The sequence below is a fragment of the Pipra filicauda genome, unplaced genomic scaffold (genome assembly GCF_003945595.2).
Source record: "Pipra filicauda isolate LSUMZ 115617 unplaced genomic scaffold, ASM394559v2 scaffold73_size2923735_pilon, whole genome shotgun sequence".
Taxonomy (NCBI): Eukaryota; Metazoa; Chordata; class Aves; order Passeriformes; family Pipridae; genus Pipra; species Pipra filicauda.
Window position 1 is genome coordinate 319,944 of NW_024104909.1, and position 24,044 is coordinate 343,987.

General features: G+C 56.8%; 3 protein-coding genes across 5 annotated transcripts in view; 2 read left to right on the forward strand and 1 right to left on the reverse strand.

Annotated features, from left to right (window-relative positions):
- The first annotated feature begins 960 nt into the window (after nucleotides 1-960).
- Nucleotides 961-15,531, forward strand: NMRAL1 (NmrA like redox sensor 1). 2 transcript variants are annotated; one of them, XM_027732775.2, is made up of 6 exons: nucleotides 961-1,079; nucleotides 1,275-1,340; nucleotides 1,530-1,768; nucleotides 2,585-2,834; nucleotides 3,303-3,493; nucleotides 4,533-5,999. In XM_027732775.2, the coding sequence occupies exons 2-6, from the start codon at nucleotides 1,301-1,303 to the stop codon at nucleotides 4,701-4,703; spliced, it is 891 nt and encodes a 296-aa protein (XP_027588576.1). In that variant the 5' UTR covers nucleotides 961-1,079; nucleotides 1,275-1,300; the 3' UTR covers nucleotides 4,704-5,999. The 2 variants fall into 2 exon arrangements, with proteins under 2 accessions (XP_027588576.1, XP_039245509.1); XM_039389575.1 differs by lacking the exon at nucleotides 961-1,079 and adding an exon at nucleotides 15,185-15,531 and having other exon boundaries at nucleotides 1,153-1,340; nucleotides 4,533-4,744.
- Nucleotides 5,652-17,411, reverse strand: DNAJA3 (DnaJ heat shock protein family (Hsp40) member A3). The gene is made up of 13 exons (XM_027732746.1): nucleotides 17,167-17,411; nucleotides 16,171-16,400; nucleotides 15,921-16,048; nucleotides 15,438-15,521; nucleotides 14,604-14,816; nucleotides 13,342-13,494; nucleotides 12,360-12,507; nucleotides 11,552-11,616; nucleotides 10,528-10,656; nucleotides 10,055-10,170; nucleotides 9,610-9,707; nucleotides 7,464-7,580; nucleotides 5,652-6,752 (listed from the first exon to the last, which is right to left on the reverse strand). Exons 1-12 carry the CDS (start codon nucleotides 17,409-17,411, stop codon nucleotides 7,477-7,479), a joined length of 1,713 nt encoding a protein of 570 aa, XP_027588547.1. The 3' UTR covers nucleotides 5,652-6,752; nucleotides 7,464-7,476.
- A 672-nt stretch (nucleotides 17,412-18,083) lies between these two features.
- LOC113994084 (mitochondrial import inner membrane translocase subunit TIM16-like) overlaps nucleotides 18,084-24,044 on the forward strand; it is a 39,453-nt gene continuing 33,492 nt past the window's right edge. For both annotated transcript variants that reach the window (XM_027732764.2, XM_027732762.2), the window contains exons 1-5: nucleotides 18,084-18,179; nucleotides 21,268-21,364; nucleotides 21,661-21,735; nucleotides 23,275-23,345; nucleotides 23,694-23,877. In XM_027732764.2, coding sequence (XP_027588565.2) covers nucleotides 18,120-18,179; nucleotides 21,268-21,364; nucleotides 21,661-21,735; nucleotides 23,275-23,345; nucleotides 23,694-23,877 — 487 coding nt within the window. In that variant the 5' untranslated portion in view covers nucleotides 18,084-18,119. The remainder of the gene's footprint in view (nucleotides 18,180-21,267; nucleotides 21,365-21,660; nucleotides 21,736-23,274; nucleotides 23,346-23,693; nucleotides 23,878-24,044) is intronic.

Consider the following 24,044-nt stretch of genomic DNA (forward strand, 5'->3'; position numbering starts at 1 on the left):
ACGCGGGGTTTGTCCCGGGTTTTTAAGTGGGTTTCCTAGGGAGAGAGCAAGCAGCTGGGACTGGGATGGGGGTGGGGTGGGGTGGGATGGGATGAGGAAGGGATGGGATGAGGAAGGGATGAGGGAGGGATGGATGGGATGGGATGGGGGATGGGATGGATGGGATGGATGGGATGGATGGGATGGGATGGGATGGGGTGGGATGGGATGGGATGGATGGGATGGGATTGGATGGGATGGGATGGATGGGATGGATGGGATGGGATGGGATTGAATGGGATGGGATGGGATGGGCTGGGGATGGCCTGGGATGGGATGGGATGGGTGGGCATGTTGGGGGTGGGGATGGGATGGGCGGGACGGGTGACAGGACTGGATTGGGGATGGGGGAGGGGATGGGGCTGGGCTGGAGGGATTGGATGTGGATGGGTGGGATGGATGGGAGGGATGGATGGGATGGGTGTGGGGTTGGGGGGTATGGTCGGGTGAGGGTGGATGCGACGGGGTGGGGTGGGATTGGGACGGGATGTGGGTTGGATGGGATTGGCTGGGATGGGGATGGGATGGGATAGGATGGATGGGATAGGATGGATGGGATGGGGTGGGATGGGATGGGATGGGATGGATGGGATAGGATGGATGGGATGGGGTGGGATGGGATGGGATGGGATGGGATGGGATGGATGGGATGGATGGGATGGGATGGATGGGATGGATGGGATGGATGGGGGTGGGGTGGATGGGATTGGGATGGGATGGGGTGGGGTGGGATGGGATGGGATGGGGTGGGATGGGATGGGATGGGGTGGGATGGGGTGGGGTGGGATGGGATGCGCTCGAGCTCGGAGCCCCCTGCCGGCTGTCCCGGCGGTGGGCGGGGCCGGGCGGGGGATGGACATCGGAGCCCCGCCCAGGTGTGCGTGCGGAGTCGGGTGGAGTCGAGCAGAGCCGAACGGAGCCGAATATAATCGGGCCGCGCCGAAGAGAGAACGAACGTAGCCGGGCCGAGCCGATTAGCCCCGAGCCGAGCCGAACTGCGCCGGGAGGAGCCGATTGGAGCCGATTGGAGCGGAGCCGAGGTGAGGATCCGTGTGAGGGATCCGCGCTCGGTGCCCCGGGACAGGCGATGGCCCCGCAGCCGCCCCGCTCCCTCCCTCCCGTGCCCGGGGACACCCTCCCGTGCCCGGGGACACCCTCCCGTGCCCGGGGACACCCTCCCGAGCGGGACCTGGCCGGGGGCTGAGCCGCGGCCGTGTTGCTTCTCGCCCTGTCAGAGCCCCCGGACCGCCCGCGCTGCCTCATGGCCGGCAAGAAGCTGATCGTGGTGTTCGGGGCGACCGGTGAGTGCGACGGGGGAGGCCCGAGGGGGGCGAGGGGCTGAGGCGCCGATGGGGCCCGGAGGGTGAGAAGTGCCCGCCCGGCCGAGCGGCATCGCGGGGAGCGGGCGGAGAGCTCGGCCCGGGGGCTCCGTCCCGCGGCCCCAGCGCACCCCGGAGCCCCGGGGAGGCCCTGACCGGCTGCACCCGCAGGGGCGCAGGGTGGCAGCGTGGCCCGGGCGCTGCTGGACGATGGGACCTTCAGGGTGCGGGCGGTGACGCGGAGCCCCAGGAAGAAGGCGGCGGAGGAGCTGAAGCGGAGGGGAGCCGAGGTGGTGAAGGCGGATCAGGACGATGAGCCATCGCTGGAACAGGCCTTGGCGGGTGCCTACGGAGCCTTCGTTGTCACCAACTTCTGGGAGCACTGCAGCAAAGAGAAGGAAATCGAGCAGGTACCTGTGCTGGCATTAACTGGGACCACACGTGGAATGGTCGGGGAGCGGGGATCGAGGGACAGCCGTGTGGCATCGGGGTAGGGAGCATGGGACAGCTCTTGGAGTAGCCATGGCAGCCCCGATGGTTTGAGTCCAGGAGAGCCCTGAGGCCTCACGAACACCAGGTTCCAGTTCTCACAAAGCCAGAACTTGTTCCCTGTTCCCTCGCAATCACTTGGCTGCAAGATGTGGTGTCTTCAGGGAGTTGTTAAATATGTGGCAGAAAGCACTGCCCAGGAGTTGGACTAGCAGGAGTGTGAACACTTGGCTCCTCAGAGCCTGCCTCGGGCAGATCTGGGTCTGTTGCTGTCTGCAGTCCTGTAGTTCTCTGCGCTTGCAGCTTTGGGGCCAAAATCTTGTAGTATCAGAGATCCCAAGGGCAGTGCTCACCTCAGGACAGTTTTCCCAGGATGGCAGGATTGCCACACCTAGATGGCAAGATAAGATATGTTGGGGCAGGTATGTTGGCCAGGCAGATATTTTGGGTTGGTATTTGTGTGCTTGGTGGAGCAGTGAGCACCAAAGGTGGAGGATGTGTGGTCTTTCTGAAGTGGGATGGTGTAAGGAGAGGACTCAGCTCCACCTGGATAACTCACTGGGTTCATTGGTGTGCTGAGCCCAGGTCCCATCTGAGGGCTCAAGGTGCTCAGCTGGTGTGAGTTGGATCCTGCCCTTCTGCCCAGCGCTGCAAAGGGGAAGGGGGGTGTGAGGATGATGAGAGCCCCCCCAAATGTCCTGTTCCCCTCTTAATGGCCACCTTCTTCCTTTGCTCAGGGAAAGCGAGTGGCCGACCTCTCGAAGCGCCTTGGGCTGCAGCACGTTGTGTTCAGTGGCCTGGAGAACGTGCACAAGCTGACAGGGGGCCAGCTGGAGGTGCTGCACTTTGATGGCAAAGGGGAGGTGGAGGAGTATTTCCACGAAATTCAGGTTCCCATGACGTCAGTCCGGCTGGCATTCTACTTTGAGAACTTCCTCTCCATCTTCAAGCCACAGAAGGCCCCTCAGGGAGACACCTTTGTCCTGGGTAAGCAGGAGCTGTGGGTCACTGTCCTGTGACAGTGTTCTCGTCTGCTCCCACTATGCAGGGGCTGAGGGGTGGAGGAACCACCAGGGCTGTGGGCTGATGGGGTAAAGAGGCTTGACCACAGCAAGTTGCTGCTGCATTATGGTCCTTCAGACCTGTTTGGTGGCCTGCAAGAAATCAGTGACATCCTGGGCCTGTTTGTGGTGCCAAGGGCTGCTCTGCAGATCCTGCGGTGGCTCTGGACACCCCAAGTGCCTGCATTTGGGATGGTGGAGGTGGGGAGGCTGCAGATCCAGGTGAGTCACGGTGCTGCTCTGGCTGTCACGGCCTCATAGCTCAGTCCTTACCATACTGATGGGTGCTCTCATCCCTTCCTCACCCTGTGTTCAGAGGCTGAGTGCGGAAAACTCCGGCTGTACCTCCTCAGAGCTGGGCTGCACTGCAGCTGGGATCAATCTCTCCATACAGAGCTGCCCACGGGGGACACCCCGATGGACGGGATGGCCGTGGAGGACGTTGGGCCTGTTGTGGTTTCCCTGCTGAAGTCCCCGGGGGAGTACATCGGCCAAGTGATGGGGCTCAGCACCGGCAAGCTCACCGAGGCAGAGTACGCCGCCGTCCTCTCCCAGCAGACGGGCAAGACTGTGGCAGCCAGCAAGGTAGGACTCACAGCTCAGTGGATGGGCTTGGTACAGCCCAGCACTGGTGCCCGGGGTTAATCCTGCTGCCCCTGCATGCAGCTGGAGCACAGCCTGGCACCGAAACTGCCCTGTTGGCATTGTCACTGGGACAACTCATGCTCGTGGAGCACACAGGTGTGCCCAGGCAGGCCCGTGCCTGGCTCCAAGGGATAACTGAAGCTGGAGGTCTCCAGAGGAACCAGGGATGGGCACCTATAGAACAGGTCTCTGCTACATGCCCTTCCCTTCAGCACAGCTTCCCCCAGGGCCTTGCTGTGTCACCGATACAACACTCCTAGCTCAAGTGCTGTGTCACCCTTACAGCACTTCTGGCCATTCCCTGCCCCTGCATAACTTCTTTTCACTGTTTGTTTGCATTTGGGCTGTGCCTCAGGCAGCCAGTACAATGGACAAGGGGTGTGGTGGCTCTCTGCTTTGAGAACCAAGTGCATTTCAGCAGAAACAAAGCACCTCTGATGCTCTCTGCAGGCTCTGCCCCCTCACCCAGGGACAAAGAAGCACAGCCATGCCCAGGTTGCCACTGGTTTCTCCCCCTCCACCTGGGGAACTGGGACTTTGTTTCTTCTGAAAGTTTTTGATTGCACCATTTGTTGTTTATTCAGATTTTTTTTTCCTTTTCCACACTTCCACCTGAAATTTCTTAATTTCTGAGTTGTAATCTTGTTAAACTAAGACATCCTTAGCCACAGCTTGTGCCCTGGTTCAGGTAAGGGTTCCCTTGTAGTTGCTCCAGGCTTCTGCCTCAGGGAAGAGTCAGTTCCATGCCCAGGCCAGCTGTGTGCCAGAGCTGGGTGCTGGCTCTAGGCTGGGAGGGCTGTTCCCTGCCAGGCAGGGCTGCTTCCTTTGCTCAACCCCAGCAGAAGTGCCTTGCAGAACCCTCCTCACCGGTGGCAATGCTGTGACAGGCTGCTCTAACTGAGCCCTCAGCTTCCCCACAGGGGCTGAGGGAAAGCCCCAGCAGGCTATGAAAGAGCTTTTTCCACAATTCTCTTGGCAGATCTCCCCAGAGGAGTACGAGAAGCGTGACTTCCCCGGGGCCAAGGAGTTGGCTGCCATGTTCCGTTTCTATGCCCTGAAGCCCGACCGAAATGTGGCCCTGACCATGAAGCTCAACCCCAAGGCCCGCACCTTCCAGCAGTGGGTGGCAGACAACAAGGCTGCCTTCTGAGCCTTCCCCTCCCTGCTCTTCCTCCTCAGCTTCTGTGCCAGGTAGGGGAAACTGGCTGAGGTGCCCTGAGCACCGCTGCCTTCCCAGTAGTGCCCCAGGGAGAGGCTGATCCTGCCCCAGCTGGGGAGAGCTTGGTCCATGTGCTGGTCCATGCGTGTGCTCCTGCAGCTTGGTTGAGACTGTTTAGGCAACCAGAACAGGAGGAAGGGCCGCACAGCACAGGTAGACGGGTGGGAGAAGTGCTACCTTTGCACACTGTCCTCAGGGAGGTGTTTCTTTAGTCATGCTGGGTGTTTTTAGGCTGGTGGTGGCTCATTTTCACAGGATCATGCCCTTTCCCAGGCAGCTCTGAGCATAGGGCAGCACTTGGTGGGCTGAAGGTGTGTATCCCTGGGCCCCAAGGCAGGTACCCTAGGACAGGTTCACAGCAGGTACCCATGGCCAGTGTTGCTGCAGGCTCCTAAGCAAGCTGAAAACATAATGATTTCTCCATGGACCTGATTCAGGCACTGCAGGTGAACCAGCAGAGAGACAGAGCCCTGCAACCAGGGACTGTGCAGTCAATTCCTATGCATGTAACACAAAAGCTGAGCCTGATTCCTCAAGTCATACAGCTCTGGGCCTGACCCTTGGGCTCCTGGAGGTAATTTCCATCACTTTAGGATCATGGAGCTAATTTCAGTCGCTGTTCCCATGAGTAAAACTGAAGTCTTTCAAGACTGTCCAAGACTCAGTAGAAAAGCCCCTTCCCCCTCACCCTTATATGCTTAAGGTACTGCTTGGATTTGGCAGCTTTTCCTGTGCTTAAAATCAATCCCAGCCCCAAGAGATGCTCAAGCCACCCAACCCCTGTCCCTCTTTGTCCCAGAGACCTTCATTCCTATTACTGGGGCAGGGAAGGCAGGTGACAGACCAGGTGGAAGAGTAGACGAGGCAGCAAGGCACAGCACATGTTAAATATCTTTATGAAGTCCATCTTATTTACATGGATACAGAATCACTTTACAGACAGTTTAATCAGGAGGCAACGCGTGCTTTATTTCAGCAAATTAAGAAGGGCAAGACTACAACATGTCCCTGTTTAACTGGTTATTAGTACGTGGGCTGATGGTACCTGCATGGTATCACTAACACAGTAACCATGGGATACTCACTGCAAGAGCTCAGCTGCACCTGGAAGGAGTGATCCACCTCACTTGCACTCTCACACATGTAAAACAACGATGCTCTGACCAATCCTTTATGCTACGGGTGTTGCACTAAGGTAATAAAAAGATTTTGTCCCCAACTGGCAAAGGGCTTGTGATCAACTTGTACCCGTTCAGAAGCGACAGCAGTTGTGTGGTAACTTCAGTTTTTTGGGGGTTAAACCTGAGGCAAAGTGCAGATGCCACCACTGCTCTGTGCAGGCAATCAGCAGGGCTGAGAAAGCCCCCGGCTGTGAAGGAGCCAGGGCACGTGGGCTTGGACAAGGCCCAGGGAGATTCCACTCGGAGCTGTGCAGGGCAGCAGGGCTGTCGTGAAGACAGGGTTAAACCTCCCTGACCCACCAGGTCTCCTGGGAGAAGGTGAGCAGTGGTGAGTTCACCAAGCACACCTGGCATTGCAAAGGGCACCTGAGTGAGCAGCAGGTGGAGACTTGGGCTCCATAGAGCACCCTAACTCCACCCTAACTGCTCTGCTCTGTGCTGGAAGGACAGTTTATTTCACATTTCACATTTCTTCTGGTTTGGATTCTAAATAATACTTCAACTTTAATTTTTACCCAATAAGCTTCCAGCAGCAGTAGGGCTGTGGAGCAGCCTCCAGAGAGCCCCATCTCTGCAAAGCTGGCATTTTCCTTCACTGCCAGTTCCTTGGATGGTGGTGGGGGGGTTGTATCACGATGGGTGTTGGTGCCTCGGTGGTCTGTGGCCTCTCCAGCTGAGATTCTTGCTGTGCTGCCAACTGACATCCTGTGCTCTCCAGAGCCTGCTGCCAGAAAGATTCACCCCCAACTGCACAGATGACCTGCTGCTGCTGGCTCCTAGTTCCCAGTAGAACGTTTCCCTGCGGTTGAAATGAGAGGAAAGTTTAGATTTCCTGGCTGAGTTGGCACACAGCCCACTTCAGGAGCACCTCCCCTCCCAACCTGCCGTCACACCGTCAGCCACGCCAAACAGACAGCTTTGAAGCCTACAAAGACGCAAAGCTGAGCCCCTGGAATCCAAGACACCATGTCTGCTGTAGATGATTCTAAGTCCCAGTGCTCCCTCAGAGCAGCCACACTCACTGAAGGCACATGAATTATACTCTGGTCTGGTGTGTGGCAAGGCTTTGCTGTGCTCTGTGACAAAGGCTGACTCCTCCCTGGTGCTGTAAGCCCGTGGCAGGGGCGAGTCCACCCCAGTGTGCTGGCACCCTGTGCCTCTGGCAGGGCTGGGCTTTGCGTGGCAGAACCCGGTCTCAGTGGGACCAGCTAACGGGAACCACCTCTGTGCTCCTCGGAACCAGGCACAACTACTGGGTGGACACGGGAGCAGAGCTGCAGGGGAGGCCCAGCCACCTCCCCAAGGATGCACCCAGCATCTGTGCAGCTTTTGGCTGCAGCAACAATGCAGTTTAATCCCTGGCTTGTTGCTCCAGGTCCCAGGGCACAGCTAGGGTTTTGCACACCCGCGGCTGGAAGGCCTGAGGCTAAGTGAGAAGCAACCTTTTTGTGCTCCCAAGAAGTGCTCAGTGTGGGGGAAAGACAACAGTGAAACACAACAGGCCTCCTACCTCAGATGGGGTGTCAGGAGGTAAACATTTTCTTAAGTTTGGAAAGGAATCCCTCCTTGTTCTCCTCAGCCTCAGGCCTATCCCCGCCTGTAGCAGCGCTAGCCTTGGCCCTGCCACCTGGACACAAACAGCAAAGGGCCGCAGTCAGAGACATCTCCCACCAGTACCAGAGGGTTATTTTAGACAGGGAATGGTCAAGCAAAGGCAGCTGGTTGTGCTGCATCCTCACATGGCAGTAAGATACCCACAACCACTTGGCACTGGAGAGATCCCAGAAAAGCCAACCATGGGCTCAGATTCCACCATTCCCTTCCCCTCTCCCCAGCCCTCCAGCTGATGAGGGAAGTCCCCACAGGCTTTGGAAGCAAGCACTTAGAATTGAGAGTCTGCCACTAAAAAGTGATCACAGCCAGCCAGGGCTTTACAGGGTTAAAAAAGCTGTCCTGGTGGTCTGTGGAACAAGCTCGTCCTGTTTCAAGGTTGTGTCCTTGCAAAGCAGTGCAAAACCATACCAGGAGCCTGATTTGTGTCATTGCAAGCAGTGCTCAGACAAACAGTATCAAGGAGAAAATGAACTCGAAGTAGAATTAAAAAGACTACCAAGTATTTCAGACCAAGTGTCCAGATAAGGAATCTTATAATTGTCCTGTATATAGAGGTCCTGAAAAGTTGTTTGTCCCTCCAGAAGCGGCTACAGCAAGAACAAAGGAGATCTCTTTGCTAATCTGCTTTTTCTACAGTAAATCCATCAATAACAAGACCCCAAAATCCTCCTAAAGCTTTTTCTGCACACAGAGAACACGAAGTCCAGCATTCCCCATCCTCCCAGGGCTGAGTGCCGGGCTCAGACTGATGCAATGGAATGAAATCCCGAGGCAGGACACGCCTCTGAACACCCGGGGCATTGCACTGCTGCTGCCTGGAGCAAGGACACACCTTCAGCAACAGCCTGTCTCTACACTGCAACCTACTGGGGGTTGTTTTAATCCACCTGGCTGCTTCATCGTGGTGAAAACTGGAAAGTTTGCTTTTTAAAAAAATTAGTTTGGAGAGTGATTTTTTCCCTTTGACACACAAATGCCTTTAAAAAGCTGGAATGGAAGTTCAGTGCTCAGAGCGCTCTCCCCTTCCCCCCATGGGTGACTGTAACATGGGAAAGACATAACTTCTATACTAGGAAAGCACTATAAAACAGAACACTGGGAAATATTTGGCAGATGCTGCCTTCCAGTATCCCATATTCCTGAGTCTATATTCCTGAGCCTTTGGCATGTAGTACAGCAGACCTGAGTTCCTGGGATCGCTGAGCAGCTCTGAAAAGGCTCCTACCTTTGCCTAGTCTTAAATGCTCTGTTTGCTTTCAAGCCAATAAAGGAATCCAAATGGCTTTAAAAAGTTCATTGTTCCAATTAAGCAAGGAAAAACTGTTTTCCAGTACTGAAAGACAAAGCTCCTTCCTTATTATTTCACCATGTGTTTTGCCTTTAGCTGCTGTCTTTGCCAGGTACCTCACCCCAGAAACTTAAAACAATTGCTGAATCTGTTCTCCATCTGCAGTTGGAAGAACAGCTTCACAATGCTCCCAGCTGACTCTGCTCCTCCATCACGGTGGACACTGTCTACTGACAGAGCCAACACTCTGCACCAATGGACACTCCTACCCCAGGTTCCCCCACGTGCCCAAGGCACAGCCTGACAGCAGAACTTCCCAGCAGCATTCCAGGAGAAACATCCTGCTGCAGAGTCAGAAGCACAGCAGATGGACTCGCATGGAAAACTGGCCTGAAGGATCTTGTCTTTTCCTACCCCTCTAAGAAGAGTCCTGGCACAGGGAGCCAGGGAGCAGGAGGCATTCATCACCACAGCTTGTCAGGACCCTGAGTACCTCAGTCCCTGCCCTCTGTTCACACACAGATTTGACAAGTACTGGAGCAAAGCTTCCTGGGAAGAGGCTGCCTCCCTGCTTTGTGCTACAGCCTGTTAACACCACACTACAACCATATCCAAAATACCACGCTCGGCAGGCAGTGCTGCCACACCACCTCCAGGTGACCCTGGCTCACCTTCCTCCCCAGGAACCCTCAGGAAGCGCTCTGCACCCCCACACCAGCTCCAGGAGGAAGGAGCAGGAGTTCCCCCCGCTCACCTGACGTTGTGTTTGTGACCCCGTTCACTGTGCCATCCACGTCCGTCTCGTCCTCCGCGTAGCTCATCATTAAGGCTCGCTGGCGATCCGTCAGCCTCCTGTGGGCCCAACACAGGGCATGGTTAGGGCTGTCCTCGGGGCCAGCTCTACCTACAGCCCTCCTGAAACCTCTCCAGCAGCACCCACGAGAGGCAGGTGCTGGAATTACAAGGTGAACACACCTGGAATACACCAGGAATCCCTGCACTGAGCCATCTATAAATAATAACCACACAGTGGAAGAGGAGAGACAGGATCCACTGCATTTCACTCCACTGCAGTGAAAATCACAAAATATCTTGAAGTGCTTGAGAAGAGCCATAAGGAATAAAAATTTTCACAAATTCTGAATGTCTTTTTGCAAGAAGTTTAAGATTTTGCAGAAACTTGCTTTAGCTGTACTTACTGAGGGACTTTTATCTTTATGTGGATGTAGTGGTCTCCGTAGCCATAACTGTTGACCTTGGGAATGCCTTTCCCACTCATTCGAATTCTCTGGTCTGGCTGAATACCAGGGGGTATCTATGAACACAGATATCACATTTATTACTCTAGGTGTCTATAAAAATTATCTACTTCACCAGCAAGCTTCAAAGTAGGATGGGAGAGCTCTGGTACACCCAGGACACATGCTGAAGCTGTGTCAGTAATGATGGAAAAGCTTTTGAAGGAATGAGTAAAGAACCTGGCACAGCCTGTAGCCCTTGGATGGGATTTGTCCAGCAATCCCTTCCTTTCCCTGCCCCTTCACAGTGACACAGCAGGTCACAAGCTACCCGAGGCTCAATCCTGAAGGAATCTAAAACACGATGCTGGCAGACTTCAGAGATTTTCCCCACCTTTGCCCCATCAATTCATGCCCAATGTAATGGTACTTACTGTGATGTTGATTGTCTCGTACAAGCCTTGACATCGGGCTGTGCCTCCCAGCACAGCCTGTGCTACTGAGATCGGGAGCTCCGAATGGATATCTGCTCCATTCCTTCTGAACACAGAACTTTTCTGAACCTAAAAGGCAGGGAAGTTCCAAGGTGAAGTGAGCACACCACCACGAAGTTCTCCCGGTAAACTGCTCTGAAGGGTCTCAGAAGAAAATACACCAGCCTGACCCTTTATACCATCCACAAACTGCTCATCTAAGAACTATGAGTTAATATTTGGTCTTTTAGAAAAACACAGATCTTGACACAACCATAATTAGCCAAAAGCTTAGGAGGATCCCTGCTTCCTGCCTCAGCACCTCCCTCCCCTAATGCTGCTATTAAATTATCTGTGTCAATATGGTTCTGCAGAGACAGACACTGCCTTGTCCCGTATCCTGAACAGGAGAAAGCCAGAAGGGAAGAGGGAGGGAAGCACCTCTGCAGTGGTCTCACAAGCTGGAAAAGAATTAAATCCTCCTGCACCACAAAAGAAGTGTTGAAAAAAATTTTCTCCTTGACAGAGATGTGTGTGACAGGATTCTGCAAGGAGAAGAGGCCCAGCTACAGCACAGGTGCAAAGCAGCCCTGAAGGTGGATCTGCAGGAGGACACTCGACCAGCCAGCCTGCTGCAGGCATTCCCACAGCCCTCCTCAGCACTCTCATCCCTGCCTGCAGGCAGCTCCTTCACATTTCCAAGTCAAAAACTCGAGGCATGAAGAACCTACTCTGCATTTTTATTCATACTACCCTAAGGGCCTGGTCCTGGAACAAGCAGCTGGATTCTTCATGAGCAGATTCAAAGTGACCCCCCTTGTTACAATGCAAATCTCCTGCTGTCTCAGAAAGTTCACATGGATCGTGTTACATCAGATATTCCAAAGGATCACTCACTCTTCCTCCTCTGCCCATTCTGCAGCCACTTCCCAGGCAGTTGAGAAGGGTAAAAACAACTTCCACACATACAACTTACAATACATACCCTGAACGTAATGAAAATTTCCTTCTTCCCCACAGGCATCCGAACTGTCTGCCCATCCTCAACTCCTGCGATTGGAACAAGAGGGAATGTTACCTTGGGTTATAATCCATGTGTTAATCCATGTGTTACATGTGTATCTACAACCCTGCCAAACCCAAGAGCTGCCCACCACTGCAGCACATAAGGCATAAGATCTCCCAGCAGGCATCACAGTGACACTCTACAGGAGCTGTGGCCCAAGGAAGAAGGTATTTATACCTCTGAGGTGATCACTGTGCCCCAAGCAGGCTCATTGATTCAATCCCTACAGAATTCTTTGGGGAAATACATCAAATTAAAGAACACAGCAGCCTCCACGAGCTGCAGGAAAACTCCAGGCTGCTCACCCAGGGTGGTCTCAAAGAAGTCTTCAGTCCCACCACTCTCATCCTCTCTGGTGAGGAAGGCCATCAGCACACCCTTCTGAGCCAAGCCAAGGCTTTCAGGATTCCCACCCTCTCCCCACGCTTTATCAAGGACAAATGGAAGACCCATGGTAACAAAACCTTTGGAGAGTTTCACTCTTCAAAGCCTGCCTAGGAGGATCCAGACAAGAACCAAAGCTCAGGAAGGGCAAAGCAAACATTTCTATCCATGGCCAGAAGGTTCATCTCATCATTAGCCCGTTCCATTGACCTGCTTTGTTTGAAAGACAAACTTCTCTGCAGCAAAACTCCTTTCGCTGCTCTCCCGTTCGTACCTGTTGGCCAAGTGGCAGGAAATAACTACATTCATTTAACAGAGAGCAGCACACGAGTACAACACTGACCAGCTGGCACAGGAACCATCACTGTCTTCTTCTGCTTGGTTTGCCCCGTTCCCCGGCACACGACGCAGGGCGTGGTTATGATGGAGCCCCGGCCGCCGCAGCGCCGGCACGTCGATCTCATCACGAAGGGGCCCGTGTTTATCGTCTCCTGGGGAGGGAAACAGGTTGTACAAGCACTGAGCACCACGGTGGTACTTTTCACCCAGCACGTTGGAGTTCTAATCGCGCACACACAGCCTGTAAGGACAGTAATATCCTTTAGCAAGGGCTGGAGCAGAAAGCTGGCTCTGAAATCCTAAGAGGATGCTGCTTGGGAGAAGCTGGATGAGGTTCTCTTGCCAGCACATTCCGAATTCCACTGAACACCATCACTACTGCAAACAAGGGGAAGGGAAACACAACACCTTCCATCTCCAGCCTTTAACGCACAAGAAGGAACAAAGCTCCTTACAGTGCTACAGACATCTGTGTTCTGAGGAATCCAAGGACAATCCACTTGCATGAATTACTGCCAGTGTCCAGGAAAACGTTACGGAGACTAAGCTCTGGAGTGAACTGTGAGAGCAGCCCTCCAGACCGTAGCACGTGAGGAATCAGATGCATGGAAACTCAAAGCCTGGCAGCTCCATCATTACCTGCATCTCCTTACTTCATGGTTACCCTGGGGCTATCATTACCTTCCTCCACCCCCAAGTCAAAGGATCCCATTTAATGTCCAAGGAATTTCAGAGCCGTTACGTGGCACGAATATGGTTTGTACAATAGCAGAGAATCCATCCTGAAGGCCTGTGCTTTCAGCTGAGCACAGCACTTCTTTAACACTAAGACAATCCTCCTAGGGCCGATTAGCATCAAGCTGACATTAACTCGGCTTTACCCGAGATCAGCTGTTGACCGGGGTGAGAATTTTTCACCACGGACTGAACTGATCTGCCCCAACAAGGAAAAGCACAGCAGAACTGGTGTCCTACAAAGCACTTACCATGCCTGTGCCGTTGCAGTAGTGACAGCGCTGCACTTTGGTGCCCGGTTCGTGCCCTTTGCCATTGCACCGCTCACAGGAGTCTTGGATGTTCACCACAATCTCCTTGTTAACACCTTTTGCAGCTTGGGTGAATGTCAGTTCCATGATATACTGCATAGGAAACATGGATATTGATCTGTGACTGATGTGTGATAGGGTCTTAAACAGATTGGTTTAGGCCAAATACCAAGCAATGCTGAAAACAGATCCAGGTAATAGAGCGGGAGGAAGAAACAGATAGGCAAACCCTTCTGAATGACTGTGCATCTAATCTGAAGAATCAATAATCTATCTCAAATAAATAAAAAGGGGTGCAAAAGGATCACAGACATTATAGGAATGATGGTTACCCCAGGCTGATAAGCATCAGGTTGTGTGGCAGCAATGAGAATTTTTAAGAAAATGCTGTGTAGCAGCAACAAGATTTAAAAACAGAAAAGAAAGAAGTAAAAATAGAAGTCGAGTGTTTTCCTGCTCTCAGGAAAACCCTTTTTTTGTTTCTAAAGGTTTTGTTTCATGGGAATGCAGCAACAAGTGAGGCTGAAGGGTTTCCATCCCAATGGCAGTGGCTGCTCTTCCCCAATTAACTTTTTCTTTGCCAAGTGAAGTCATCAGCAAAGATGACTGCACATAAGAGGACATTCTCTTTATAGTAAAAAAGTCACTTTTAGTAAAGCCAGAAGTACCAGAAACACTTGGTATTTGAAGACAGCACGTGAAATGACGACACTTAAAGGAGCATTCAGCTGCAGCACAGAGAACAAGACACGTTCTGTTATGGGCTCCACTGCAAAGTTAAACTAATTAAGTTGCAAAATTAAACCAATTAAGCAGCCAAACCTATCGCCGGAAGGCCTGGTTTACAGTTACAAGGTGTTTTGTGGGTTTTAGCATTACAGATCACAGCAGGCATATGCAAATCAACCCACAGCAGCAAAGATGCCTCTACAGCGATGGAACTGTTGGGCAGCACCGACTGGTGTCAGTAAACACCAGAGGAAGTAGCTCAAGTCCAGAAAAAACAACTCTGTCTGGAGATGCAGCTTATCAAAAATTTGACTCTCCACCACACCCCATGCCATGGGATACTCACAGACTGACATTCCCAGAAATAACTCTCTGCTGAAGCTCTTGCTCCCAGAGTGCTCTGTGACAGACCAGTGCATCCCTCCCCAGCTTCTGAGTTTTTAATTCCACTTCTAAACAAAGGCACCTCCTACCTCCTGTGGCTGGTCAAAGACACTCTGAAAATCGCCGAAAGGAGATCCCGAAAACTCCCCAAAGATCTTCCGGAAAAGCTCCTCGGGATCAATGGAGGGGCCGCCGCTCCAGTACTGCCGCCCCGTGCCGGCGCCGGCCCCGGCAGCGCCGGCCTCGAAGCTCGCCGTGCCGTAGGCATCGTACTGCTTCCGCTTCACCTCGTCACTCAGCACCTGGGGGGGACAGAACAGGGCCATCTGGGCATGGTACGGATCCCCAGTGCCCTGGAGAATCCCTGGCTCTGGCACTGCCCCCACGAGCCCAGGCTTATCAGACTCTCCTGCCATCGGGAGGGCTCGCTGAGCTCTCAGCACCACAAGCTGCTTCTTCCTCTCTTGGCTCAAAATCAGGAAAATGACAATCTTACTGATTTATAATAAGTAAGAATAACTTGCTTATTACGTAATCAGTCATTAATATATCAGGTGAAAGCTGGTAACAGTGCTGGGGTTAAAAAAAAACAGGGCTGGGGAAGCACAGTGAAGGTTCCTCTGTCTCAAACACCTACTGACAGGTTTTTTATTTGATTATTTATTTTAAGCTGACAACGATCCCATGGAAGTGACTGCTGCATCCATGCCAGTGACTTACCCCTAAGGAAGAGCACAAACTGAAAGAGCCCAAAGCACCTAAATCAGATACTTGGGCCAAGTAATTTCCTGGAGACACCGTTGGGACAGAGGTGCTCCAGCCTGAACTGCATCAAAAAACAGCCACGGTTTTACAGGAAATGTTTCCCCTCATCTACCCTCCAGCCTTTCCTCCTCTTCATCACGATGAAATCCTGCTGTTACCTCATAGGCTTCTGCCAGCTGAGAGAACTTCTCCTTCGCTTTGGGGTCATCCTTGTTTGTGTCAGGGTGGTATTTCTTTGCCAACTAAACAACAAAAACAAACCATTAGAGACAAGCAAGGAGTTATTTACTTCAGTGTATCTCACATGCCAGGAAAAACACATTGGGCAGAGCTCGGCATACACTATCTCTATTTCAGGGAACTAAATCCCTTCATTTTCCATTATCAACCCAATATAAGGAACCACAGGAGCTGCTCCTGATCCTCCCAGCAAGCCTAGATCTTTCTGGAAGGAGACATGAGGTGACACCACAGGCAGACTACACTTTGGAAGAGATCCCCAGTGCCATGTGCTGAGCTGCTCCACTGCTCCCTCCCCTTGTCTCCAGCGGGGATCTCAAGGGAGGATTTGCTCTCTGCCACACCGGACAGGCAGCGAGGCAGTTCTGTCCCTGTCCCCGCGCAGCCCCGGCCGGACGCACCTGGTAATAGGCCTTCTTGATCTCCTTCTGGGTGGCGGTGCGGGGCACCCCCAGCACCTGGTAATAGTCCTCCTTGGTGCGGGCCCCGCTGCTGTGGAAGGCGGCGGCGGCGGCAGCACGTTTCGTCCCTGCGGGAGGGGAGACAGAGGGGCCGCGGTGAGGGCCGGGCCGGGCAAGAGGAGGGACACGGCCGGGAGAAGGACCCGCGCCCCGCCGCCGCCCCCCGTCCCTGTCCTGCCGCCCCGCTCACCCGCGGCGCAGAGCCCAGCTCGGAGCAGCAGGAGGCGGCGCGGGGCGCGGGCGGGCGGGACGCGGAGCCCGCGGAGCAGCAGCAGCAGCGGCGGCCGCGCGTTCCCCGCCCCGCGCCCCGCGGCCGCCCCGACCCACCGCGACGCGCTCACGGCCGCCATCTTGGCCCACGCGCGGCGCCTGCGCACGGCCGCGGCAGGGAGGGACCGCGCGTGCGCGGCAGCGCCGCGCCTGTGGCGGCGCTATGGCTGCGCATGCGCGGGGCTCGGCAGAGGCGGCGGGGTCGGAGCGTGAGGGCACTGTCTGAGCCGCCGGGGGATCTTCAGAGCCCCGGGTCCCTCAGAGCCCCCTACGAGACCCTCAGAGCCCCCGGCGGGGCCGGGGCCGGGGCAGTTCGGCCCTGTGAGCCGGGAACTGCCAGGCACCACCGTGCCCGGCCATGCCGCACCCCCTGCAACACGCTCGGGCAGCCAGGGCTGGGAAACCCTGCCCGGTGCTCTGGGGCAGGGGTCTGCGCCCTTCCAGGGCTGCTCTCGTCCCCCAGCAGGGGAAATATTGTCATAGGTCGGGAAAAAAGGCTCTGAAACCGCAGCGACTGCAGTGACACGGTGCCCACCCTGACACAGCACCCACCATAACACAGCACCCCGACACAGCACCCTGACAGGGCACCCACCATAAACGCAGCACCCACCATAACACAGCACCCCGACACAGCGCCCACACACAGCACTTGCACAGTGGCCAGGCAGGCAATGTGGGTGTGCAAACTGACACACTGCCCTGACACAGCAGGTGACACTGCAGGCAAGGCGAGTGTACAAACTGACACACTGCCCTGACACAGCACCCACCATAACACAGCACCCACCATAACACAGCACCCAGACACAGCACTCTGACACAGCAACCACCCTGACACACCATGCTGGCACAGCACCCTGGCACAGCACCCACACTGACACAGCACCCTGACACACCGCCTGTCCTGACACACCGCCCACACTGAGGCAGCAGCTTTTCTCTAGGGAGGAGGATAATTCGTGCCAAGCGCGTCTCTCTCCCACCTCCGTCACCAGGCGCCTCGGAACGCTCCTCAGCGGAGGTTCGGCCCTGCGGCGCGTGGGAGGCCGCAGCAGCGGGGCTGAGCAGCGAGGGGGATGTGTCAGATGCTGCCGGCTCCTGCTGGCGTTTCACAGCCCGAGTGAAAGCAGGGAAAGAGGCCTGGGCTCCACCGGGCATGGGTGACACCCAGGCTCTACCAAGCATGGGTGAGACCCGGGTGAGACCCCAAGCATGGGTGAGACCCCAAGCATGGGTGAGACCCCAAGCATGGGTGATGGCACAGCCGGGCCCAGAAGGCTCAGCAGGCTCAGATCCAGAGCTCCTTCTTCTCCCCCCCCCGGCAGCTGTGTGTGCACACAAAGGTCTCTGTTCTCTGCCGGCTGCGAGGCCGTAGGGGATGAGGACGCTGTGCCCACGGGACTGGAAACTTCCCACTCCTCTCATCCTCCCTGCCCAGAGCCCGAAGGAACGTCTGCCCTTGTCTGGCAGGAGAGCTGGGTGACAGCCGGGGATCACAACCCGGGGTGCCCCTGGGGCCGGTGACCCCGACCCTCTGCGGGAGACAGGGAAGGGGCTGGCGACCCCTCGGGACAGTCACCCCCGGAGTGACTCCGACGCCGGGGCTGGAGGCTCTGATGGGGGTCCCGGGGGGTCGGGGGTGGGGGTCTGTGCCCCGCTCACGGTGACAGCGGGGACACGGGACACGCGTGGGGCGGGGTTCCTGAGGGGGCGTGTCGGGGGCGTGTCGGGACCCAGAGGGCGGGACCGGCGGCAGCCCCGGGGCGGGCGGAGCTGCGGGGCCGGGCTGGGCTGGGCTGGGCTGGGCCGGGCTTAGCTTAGCCGGGTTGGGCTGGGCACGGCTCGGTGCGGCGCGACCGGAGCGCCATGAACCGCTTCAAGGCGTCCAAGTTCCGGCACACCGAGGCCCGGCTGCCCCGCAGGGAGGTGAGCGCCGTAGGACCGGCCGGTACCGTGCGGGCGGGGGCGGCGGGGCCGGGGCTGCCGGCGGGCACGGGCACGGACAGGGACAGGGACAGGGCAGGACCGGCCCCGCGGTACCGGCAGGGCGCGGCTCAAGCTCCCGCGGCTGCGGCACCGCCGGTGCGGCAGGGCCGTGCCCGGGTCCCCCGGCCGCGCTCAGAGTGCGTCGCCCGGGTGGCCTTTCCTTGGCACACCTTGGCGCCGGAGGCTCCCGGCCCCGGGGCGCTCCGCAGGTGGGTCTGGTGGGGAGCCCCAGCTCTGTCCCGGGGCGGTGCAGCCCCCCCGGCCGGGAGCTGCTGGCGTGGGGTACCCGTTCCGTGGTGCTGCACCCTCCTGCCGCTGGACACGGGTGGCCACAGGCAGTTCATCCCCGGTTCCTGCTGCCCGCCACCCCAGCTCGGCTCGGTGCTTCACCTGTGCTCGCTCGGCCCTCTCGGGCAGCGTGGGCTTACCCAGCCGGGAGCCATGCATCCTGAGCGTGAAATGCTGGGCCCCGCTCCTGCCACCCCGCTCCTGCCACCCCGCTCCTGCTGCCCCACTTCCGCAGGCAAAGAGGAAGCGCTGGGCCCCACGGGATGGTGCTGAGCTCCCTCACCCTGCCCGTGAGCTGCACAGCTCAGCACTGCTGAGGCCAGGCAGATCCAGGGGGTCTTGCTGGGCAACAAGTGGTGCCCAGCTCCAGTCTCAGCCCCATGAATAACCAGCCCCAATCGTGCCAAGTGTCATGATCCACCTCTTCGCGTGGTGTTGGCAGTAGGTAATCCTGCCGTGCTCTCCACAAGGCTGTGGAGCTTGGCCAGGGCGTTCCCTTGGATCCCTGTCCCTGCAGGTTTGGCAGAGATGTGGGGTCGGGGGTGGGTTGTGCCAGGTGAGCTTCGTTGGGGACCGTTATCAGGACACAGCCCTTCTGTGGGCTTCCCAAGCTGGGAACTCCCAGCATCTCCTCAGCACCATGACCATTAGTGAGGCTGGTGCTGCTCCCAACCCCCTTGGATGTCAGTGCACTCCTTCCCTGTAACTTCCCAAGCCATCCTTGTACCTCTGCTCACACAACTCTGCAGACCTAGTAAGCACCCAAAACATCCTTCTGAGCTTCAGCTGTAGGAGGAGACATAGTGGCCCCTGCCACTGTCCCAGCCTTGAACATCCCCCCCTCCCCATGGCATGCCAGTGTTTGTGTGTCTGCAGGACAGGTGCCATGTCATCAAAATCTCAGCTGGACAAATGTTTGCGACCTTCAGGGTTCAGATGAGCCCCTGGCAGGGCAGAGCGTGTGTGCCTGGGGGGTGTGGGTGCTGGGACACTTGGCTGTGTGGATACAGCATCCTCCAGGCAAGGACGTCCCTGTCACCACTGCCCTGGGGTCAGTGCCCACGGTGGGGTTGTTCTGAGGGACAGTGGGCTCTTGCCCCTGTGTGCAAGGAGGCATCCACTGTGCAAGGTGGCCTTTCCAAAAGGCCACCCAGCATGAAACATATCCCTGGGAATCAAGGCCACACCACCCAGCTCTGCAGGGCAGGAGGTGGGAGGTGAATGTCTCGTCTCAAAACCCATCTCAGGTGTCACGGCGGGAAACACTGTTGGGTCCCTGGCTGAGCGGGTTGTTTGTGGAGGCTCAGGCAGACACCTGACCTGGCCGGATCAGGAAGCGCAGTGTAAACAGGAGGGATCACATCTGAGTCTCTTCAGGCAGCGTCTGCAAGGCCCTGCTGGCAAATGCCCCCTGAGAGCTCACAGTTTGTTCTAGGGAAGTAGCCAGGATGGTTCCATATGCTTTCCTGGCCGTGCTGGCACGCTGAGGAAAGGATCACTTCCTTGAGGGCTCCTGCCTGTGCACAGGGAAGTTGTGGGGCCAGGATGGACCAGCTCAGTGGTCCCTCTGCGAAACCTCAGCGCAGGGGTCCTGTGTGGGACCCCTGGAAGCTGGGGACCAGAGGTGGCTGGTGTCCCCCCTCGAGGGACCAGTGCAGAGTGATGGGATGCAGTTTGTAGGACCCTTCCTCCTGGGTCTTGCTCATGCTCCAGACCTGTTCCCCATCCCTACTGCAGCCCCCTGCCCACCCACCAGGTGCAGGCAGAGGAACCTCCCTTTGGCAGGTAAGGGGTTAAGAGGTCTGTACCAAGCTGTGAGGGCTGGAGGAAGTGCTGCAGGAACCGCTGCTCCCTGTCAGGCCTCAAAAGGAAGCTGTGCAAGGAGAGGAAACCCGGGGCTCATGAACGCAGCTCCCTCCCCTTCGAGGGTGTCTGCCTGGTTTTGTGGGGTGTCCACTGCTCCAGACACCTGCTGCAGCTCTCCGTGATGCCAGTGGCTGCCATGGGCACACAGTCATGGTGGCACCCATGAAACACCTGCCATTGCCATTGCTCAAGGGTTGGACTTGGCTCTGGGTGTGCCAGGAAGCTCCTGGTGGCCACTTGAGGTCAGATATCTGAGCAGGTCTGGCTGATGCAGGGTGTCTCAGTGCCCCACGGGTACAGTGCTCAACTGTGGAGGAGTAGTGGGATGTTTCCCACTGCTGCACAGTGGGATTTTGGATTTGGAGCTGTCATGAAGTTCCTTGGCTGCATGTCCATGTGGGAAGCTTGCTGCCTCGGTCAGCCACAGCCTGACCCTGTGGTGCTTCACAGACCAACAACTTTTGTCCCATCCCAGACTCCCTGACCTCAGTTTTTATCACAAAGTCCTCTGAGCCCTTCCCTCAGTGGCAGAGCCCAGGGCTGGGACAGTTCTGGGGAGAGGCAGTGCTGGGAGCCAGGATGCTCCTGCCTGCCATCCTCCAACCCCAGCGAGGGACTGTACCTCATGTTGGGAGCAGGAGCAGCCACATTGCCCTGGCCATCCCACAGAGTAGGACCCTACAAATGTGCCTCTGGCACAATCCTGTTGGTATTGGCAGCCTCCAGGTCTCCATCGGCATGGGAGCTCCACTGGGGCTGAGGGTCTCTAGCCATGCAGTGCCAATGTCTCCCCTCCAGCCGTGCTCTGGCCATGGCATCAGGCCCCACCATAACAGAGGCAACTCCTGACATGAGTTTTCCCTCTCCATCCTAGGCATGGATTGGGGGTATCCGAGCAGGCTCCATCGCATCCTGTGGGAACCATGTGAAGTCCAGCTGCTACTGGATTGCATTCAATGCTGAGGCAGCAGGTGAGGCACAGGGGGTCCCCTGCACAGCTCGTGGGGTGGGATGGATTTGTCCCAGTTGTCCCTGTGGGGCTGGGTGGGGGGTCAGCCCCACGGACACCAGAGACACGAGGGTGAGGGGAGGAGGCTTTCCCTGAGATCTTCAAAAGTGCTGTAAGTCCCACACCTCTTGGCTTGCATTTCAAAGCTGGGTGCCCCTCAATGTATCCCAGGCTGGGGGATTCCTGGGAGCATCCCATAGGAAAAGGTCAGGCTGGTGGGTGGCTGGTGGTGACCTGCTCCTGTGCCCTCTTCTGTAGGTGTGTTGGGCATCGTGCCGCTGGAGTGCGAGGATGGGGGCAAGAGGACCGTGTCCCAGCTCTGCTGCCACTCAGGTGGGTGTCAGGTCCCACCTCCCACCTCCACAGGAGGCGTTTGGCCTCATGTGGGCTGTGCCAGGGGGCTCTGGTGCTGAGTCCCAGCCCTGGAGGCTGTGGTGGGCTGCCTGCCAGGCATGGGGAGTTGCTGGATTCCTGGGGAACCATCACCCATGGGCAGGGTGACCCTCACAAGGCTCATAAGGCACAAGGCACCTGCAGCTATGCTGACCACAAGAGACTCTGCCAGGCTGGAGCCGAATTGATCCATGTTCCCTCATCTCTCAAGCTGCAGCAAAGCCTGGACATGTAGCTCTTCCTCACGCTCTACTACGCACTCTTTCCACATTACTCATTGCACGCCCTGAAATTCCCAGTACACCCAGTGCCAGGCTGGGGATGGCATCACCGTGGCTGTACCTGGCTGCAGTGGCGGGAGGAACAGGCTGGACCAGCAGCTCTGACGTGGACAGAGCAAGTGCTGCAGGGGAGAGGCACTGGCAGCATCGCTGCTGGCAGAGGAACAGGGCTCTGCCTCCTGCCCGGGCACGGGGAGGGTTTGTGGGGATCTCAGGGTGCCCCTCTCCTGGTTGTCAGAGCAGCAGTGCCAGCCTGGGGCATGCTGACCACCCACTTCCCAAAAATTACACCAGAGCACCAAGATGGGACCCAGTCCCAGTGCCACGTTCCTGTGTGTGTGCCCTGGCATGGCTGGAGGACTGCGCAGTGTGCCCTGCCTGGGCCACCTCGGCCTCTGGCACCAGGAGCTTCCATGTGTTGGCAAACCGGCCACTGAGCTCTGCTGCTTCCTCGGGAGTGCCGGAGGGGTGCATGGGAGCCAGCCCAACATCCATGGCTTCTTAATGGGATTAGCACGAGCCCTTTGAAGCCGTGCTGTGCCACAGCAGTGCCTCCATAGCAGGGAAGGGATTTTCTCTCCTCCCAGGCGGATGCAGCAGAGCGAGCTGCCTGCTCTTCGTGCCTCTGGGGCCTGTCTCCTGGAAGCAGGAAAGTACACAGTGACCTACTTTTCCGAGCGTGCCAAATGCATCCGAGGGGCTGCTGCTGATGGTGCCAGCGTTCCTCCCGCTGGGCCCTGCTGCCAGAGCTGCGAGGAGTGTCCCTGCCGCCGGCATCCCGAGCCAGGGTGTTACAAAGGGAGCCTTGTTACCAGCATGGCTCCAGCAGGCCATGGCCTCCAGCATCTGGTCAGCACAGACAGCCTTGTGCTGTCCGTGCTGCTCCCTGTGCCTCAGGGGGATGTTCATCTGGACATCACAGCCACGTGTGGGTGGTGATGGGTTAGACAGGGAGATGCCTTCAGGGCCCCCATCCCCTACCAAAGGGGTGCAAGACCTGATGGACAGTGTGGATAGGCTCAAGCACTCACAGCAAAGCTGAGCTGCTCCAAAATACCTCAGTGGGTCTAGATCTGCCCCTGGTTGCCCACGTGTGTGTGTGTGTGTAGGGAAGGAATCAGGCTGGGGAAGAGGGAAGGGACTGCCACGCTGTCTGCAGGGGGAAGGTGGGGACAAACTTCTGCCTTTCTCCTTCCAGACGTGGTCACAGACTTTGACTTCTCACCCTTCGATCAGCTCCTGCTGGCCACAGGCTCTGCTGATGAGATGGTGAGTGCTCAGTGATAGGGGTCCCAAGGGGACACCCCATGTCCTCCAGCATGTCCCTGGGATTCACTGTGGAGTCCTGGAGGAGATGGGGTTGGAATGATGGGAGTAAGAGGAGTGTGGGGTGGAGCATAGTTGGGGAGCAGAGTGGGACATCCCCAGGTTGTGGGGGACAGAGCAGATGGTGTCAGACAAGGATCAGCCTTCTCCTGTCTGGGATCTGAGCTGCAACCAAGGGTCGGTCACCTGCTGTCCTCAGGGACCAAAGCCTGGAAAAGCAGCAAGCCCAGGCACCCAGCTGGGTCCTGCTCACCTGCCTGGGGACTGACCCACCTCTCCCTGGGGCTGCAGGTGAAGGTGTGGCGCCTGCCCGAGAGCGGCCAGGACATGCCCAGTGGTGCGGGGCTGACCCTGGGGCCTGGGGGGGGCCCAGTGGACGTGCTGCAGTTCCACCCCACAGCGGACGGAGTCCTGGCCAGCGGCGCAGGGAAGGGAGTCACCGTCTGGGACGTGGGGCAGCAGCAGCCCCTGACAGGTAGGCAAGGCCACGACTGCCTGAAATGTCGGTCTGCAGTGCTGGTGCCTGAGCCCAAGTCCTGACCTTGGTGTCATGGAACAGGCAGCTGGGGTGGCTTTTTGGGCCGGGAGCACCGCGGTCCCTCGTGCCTGTGCACAGGCTCCCTACGCTCTGGTGCAGTGGTG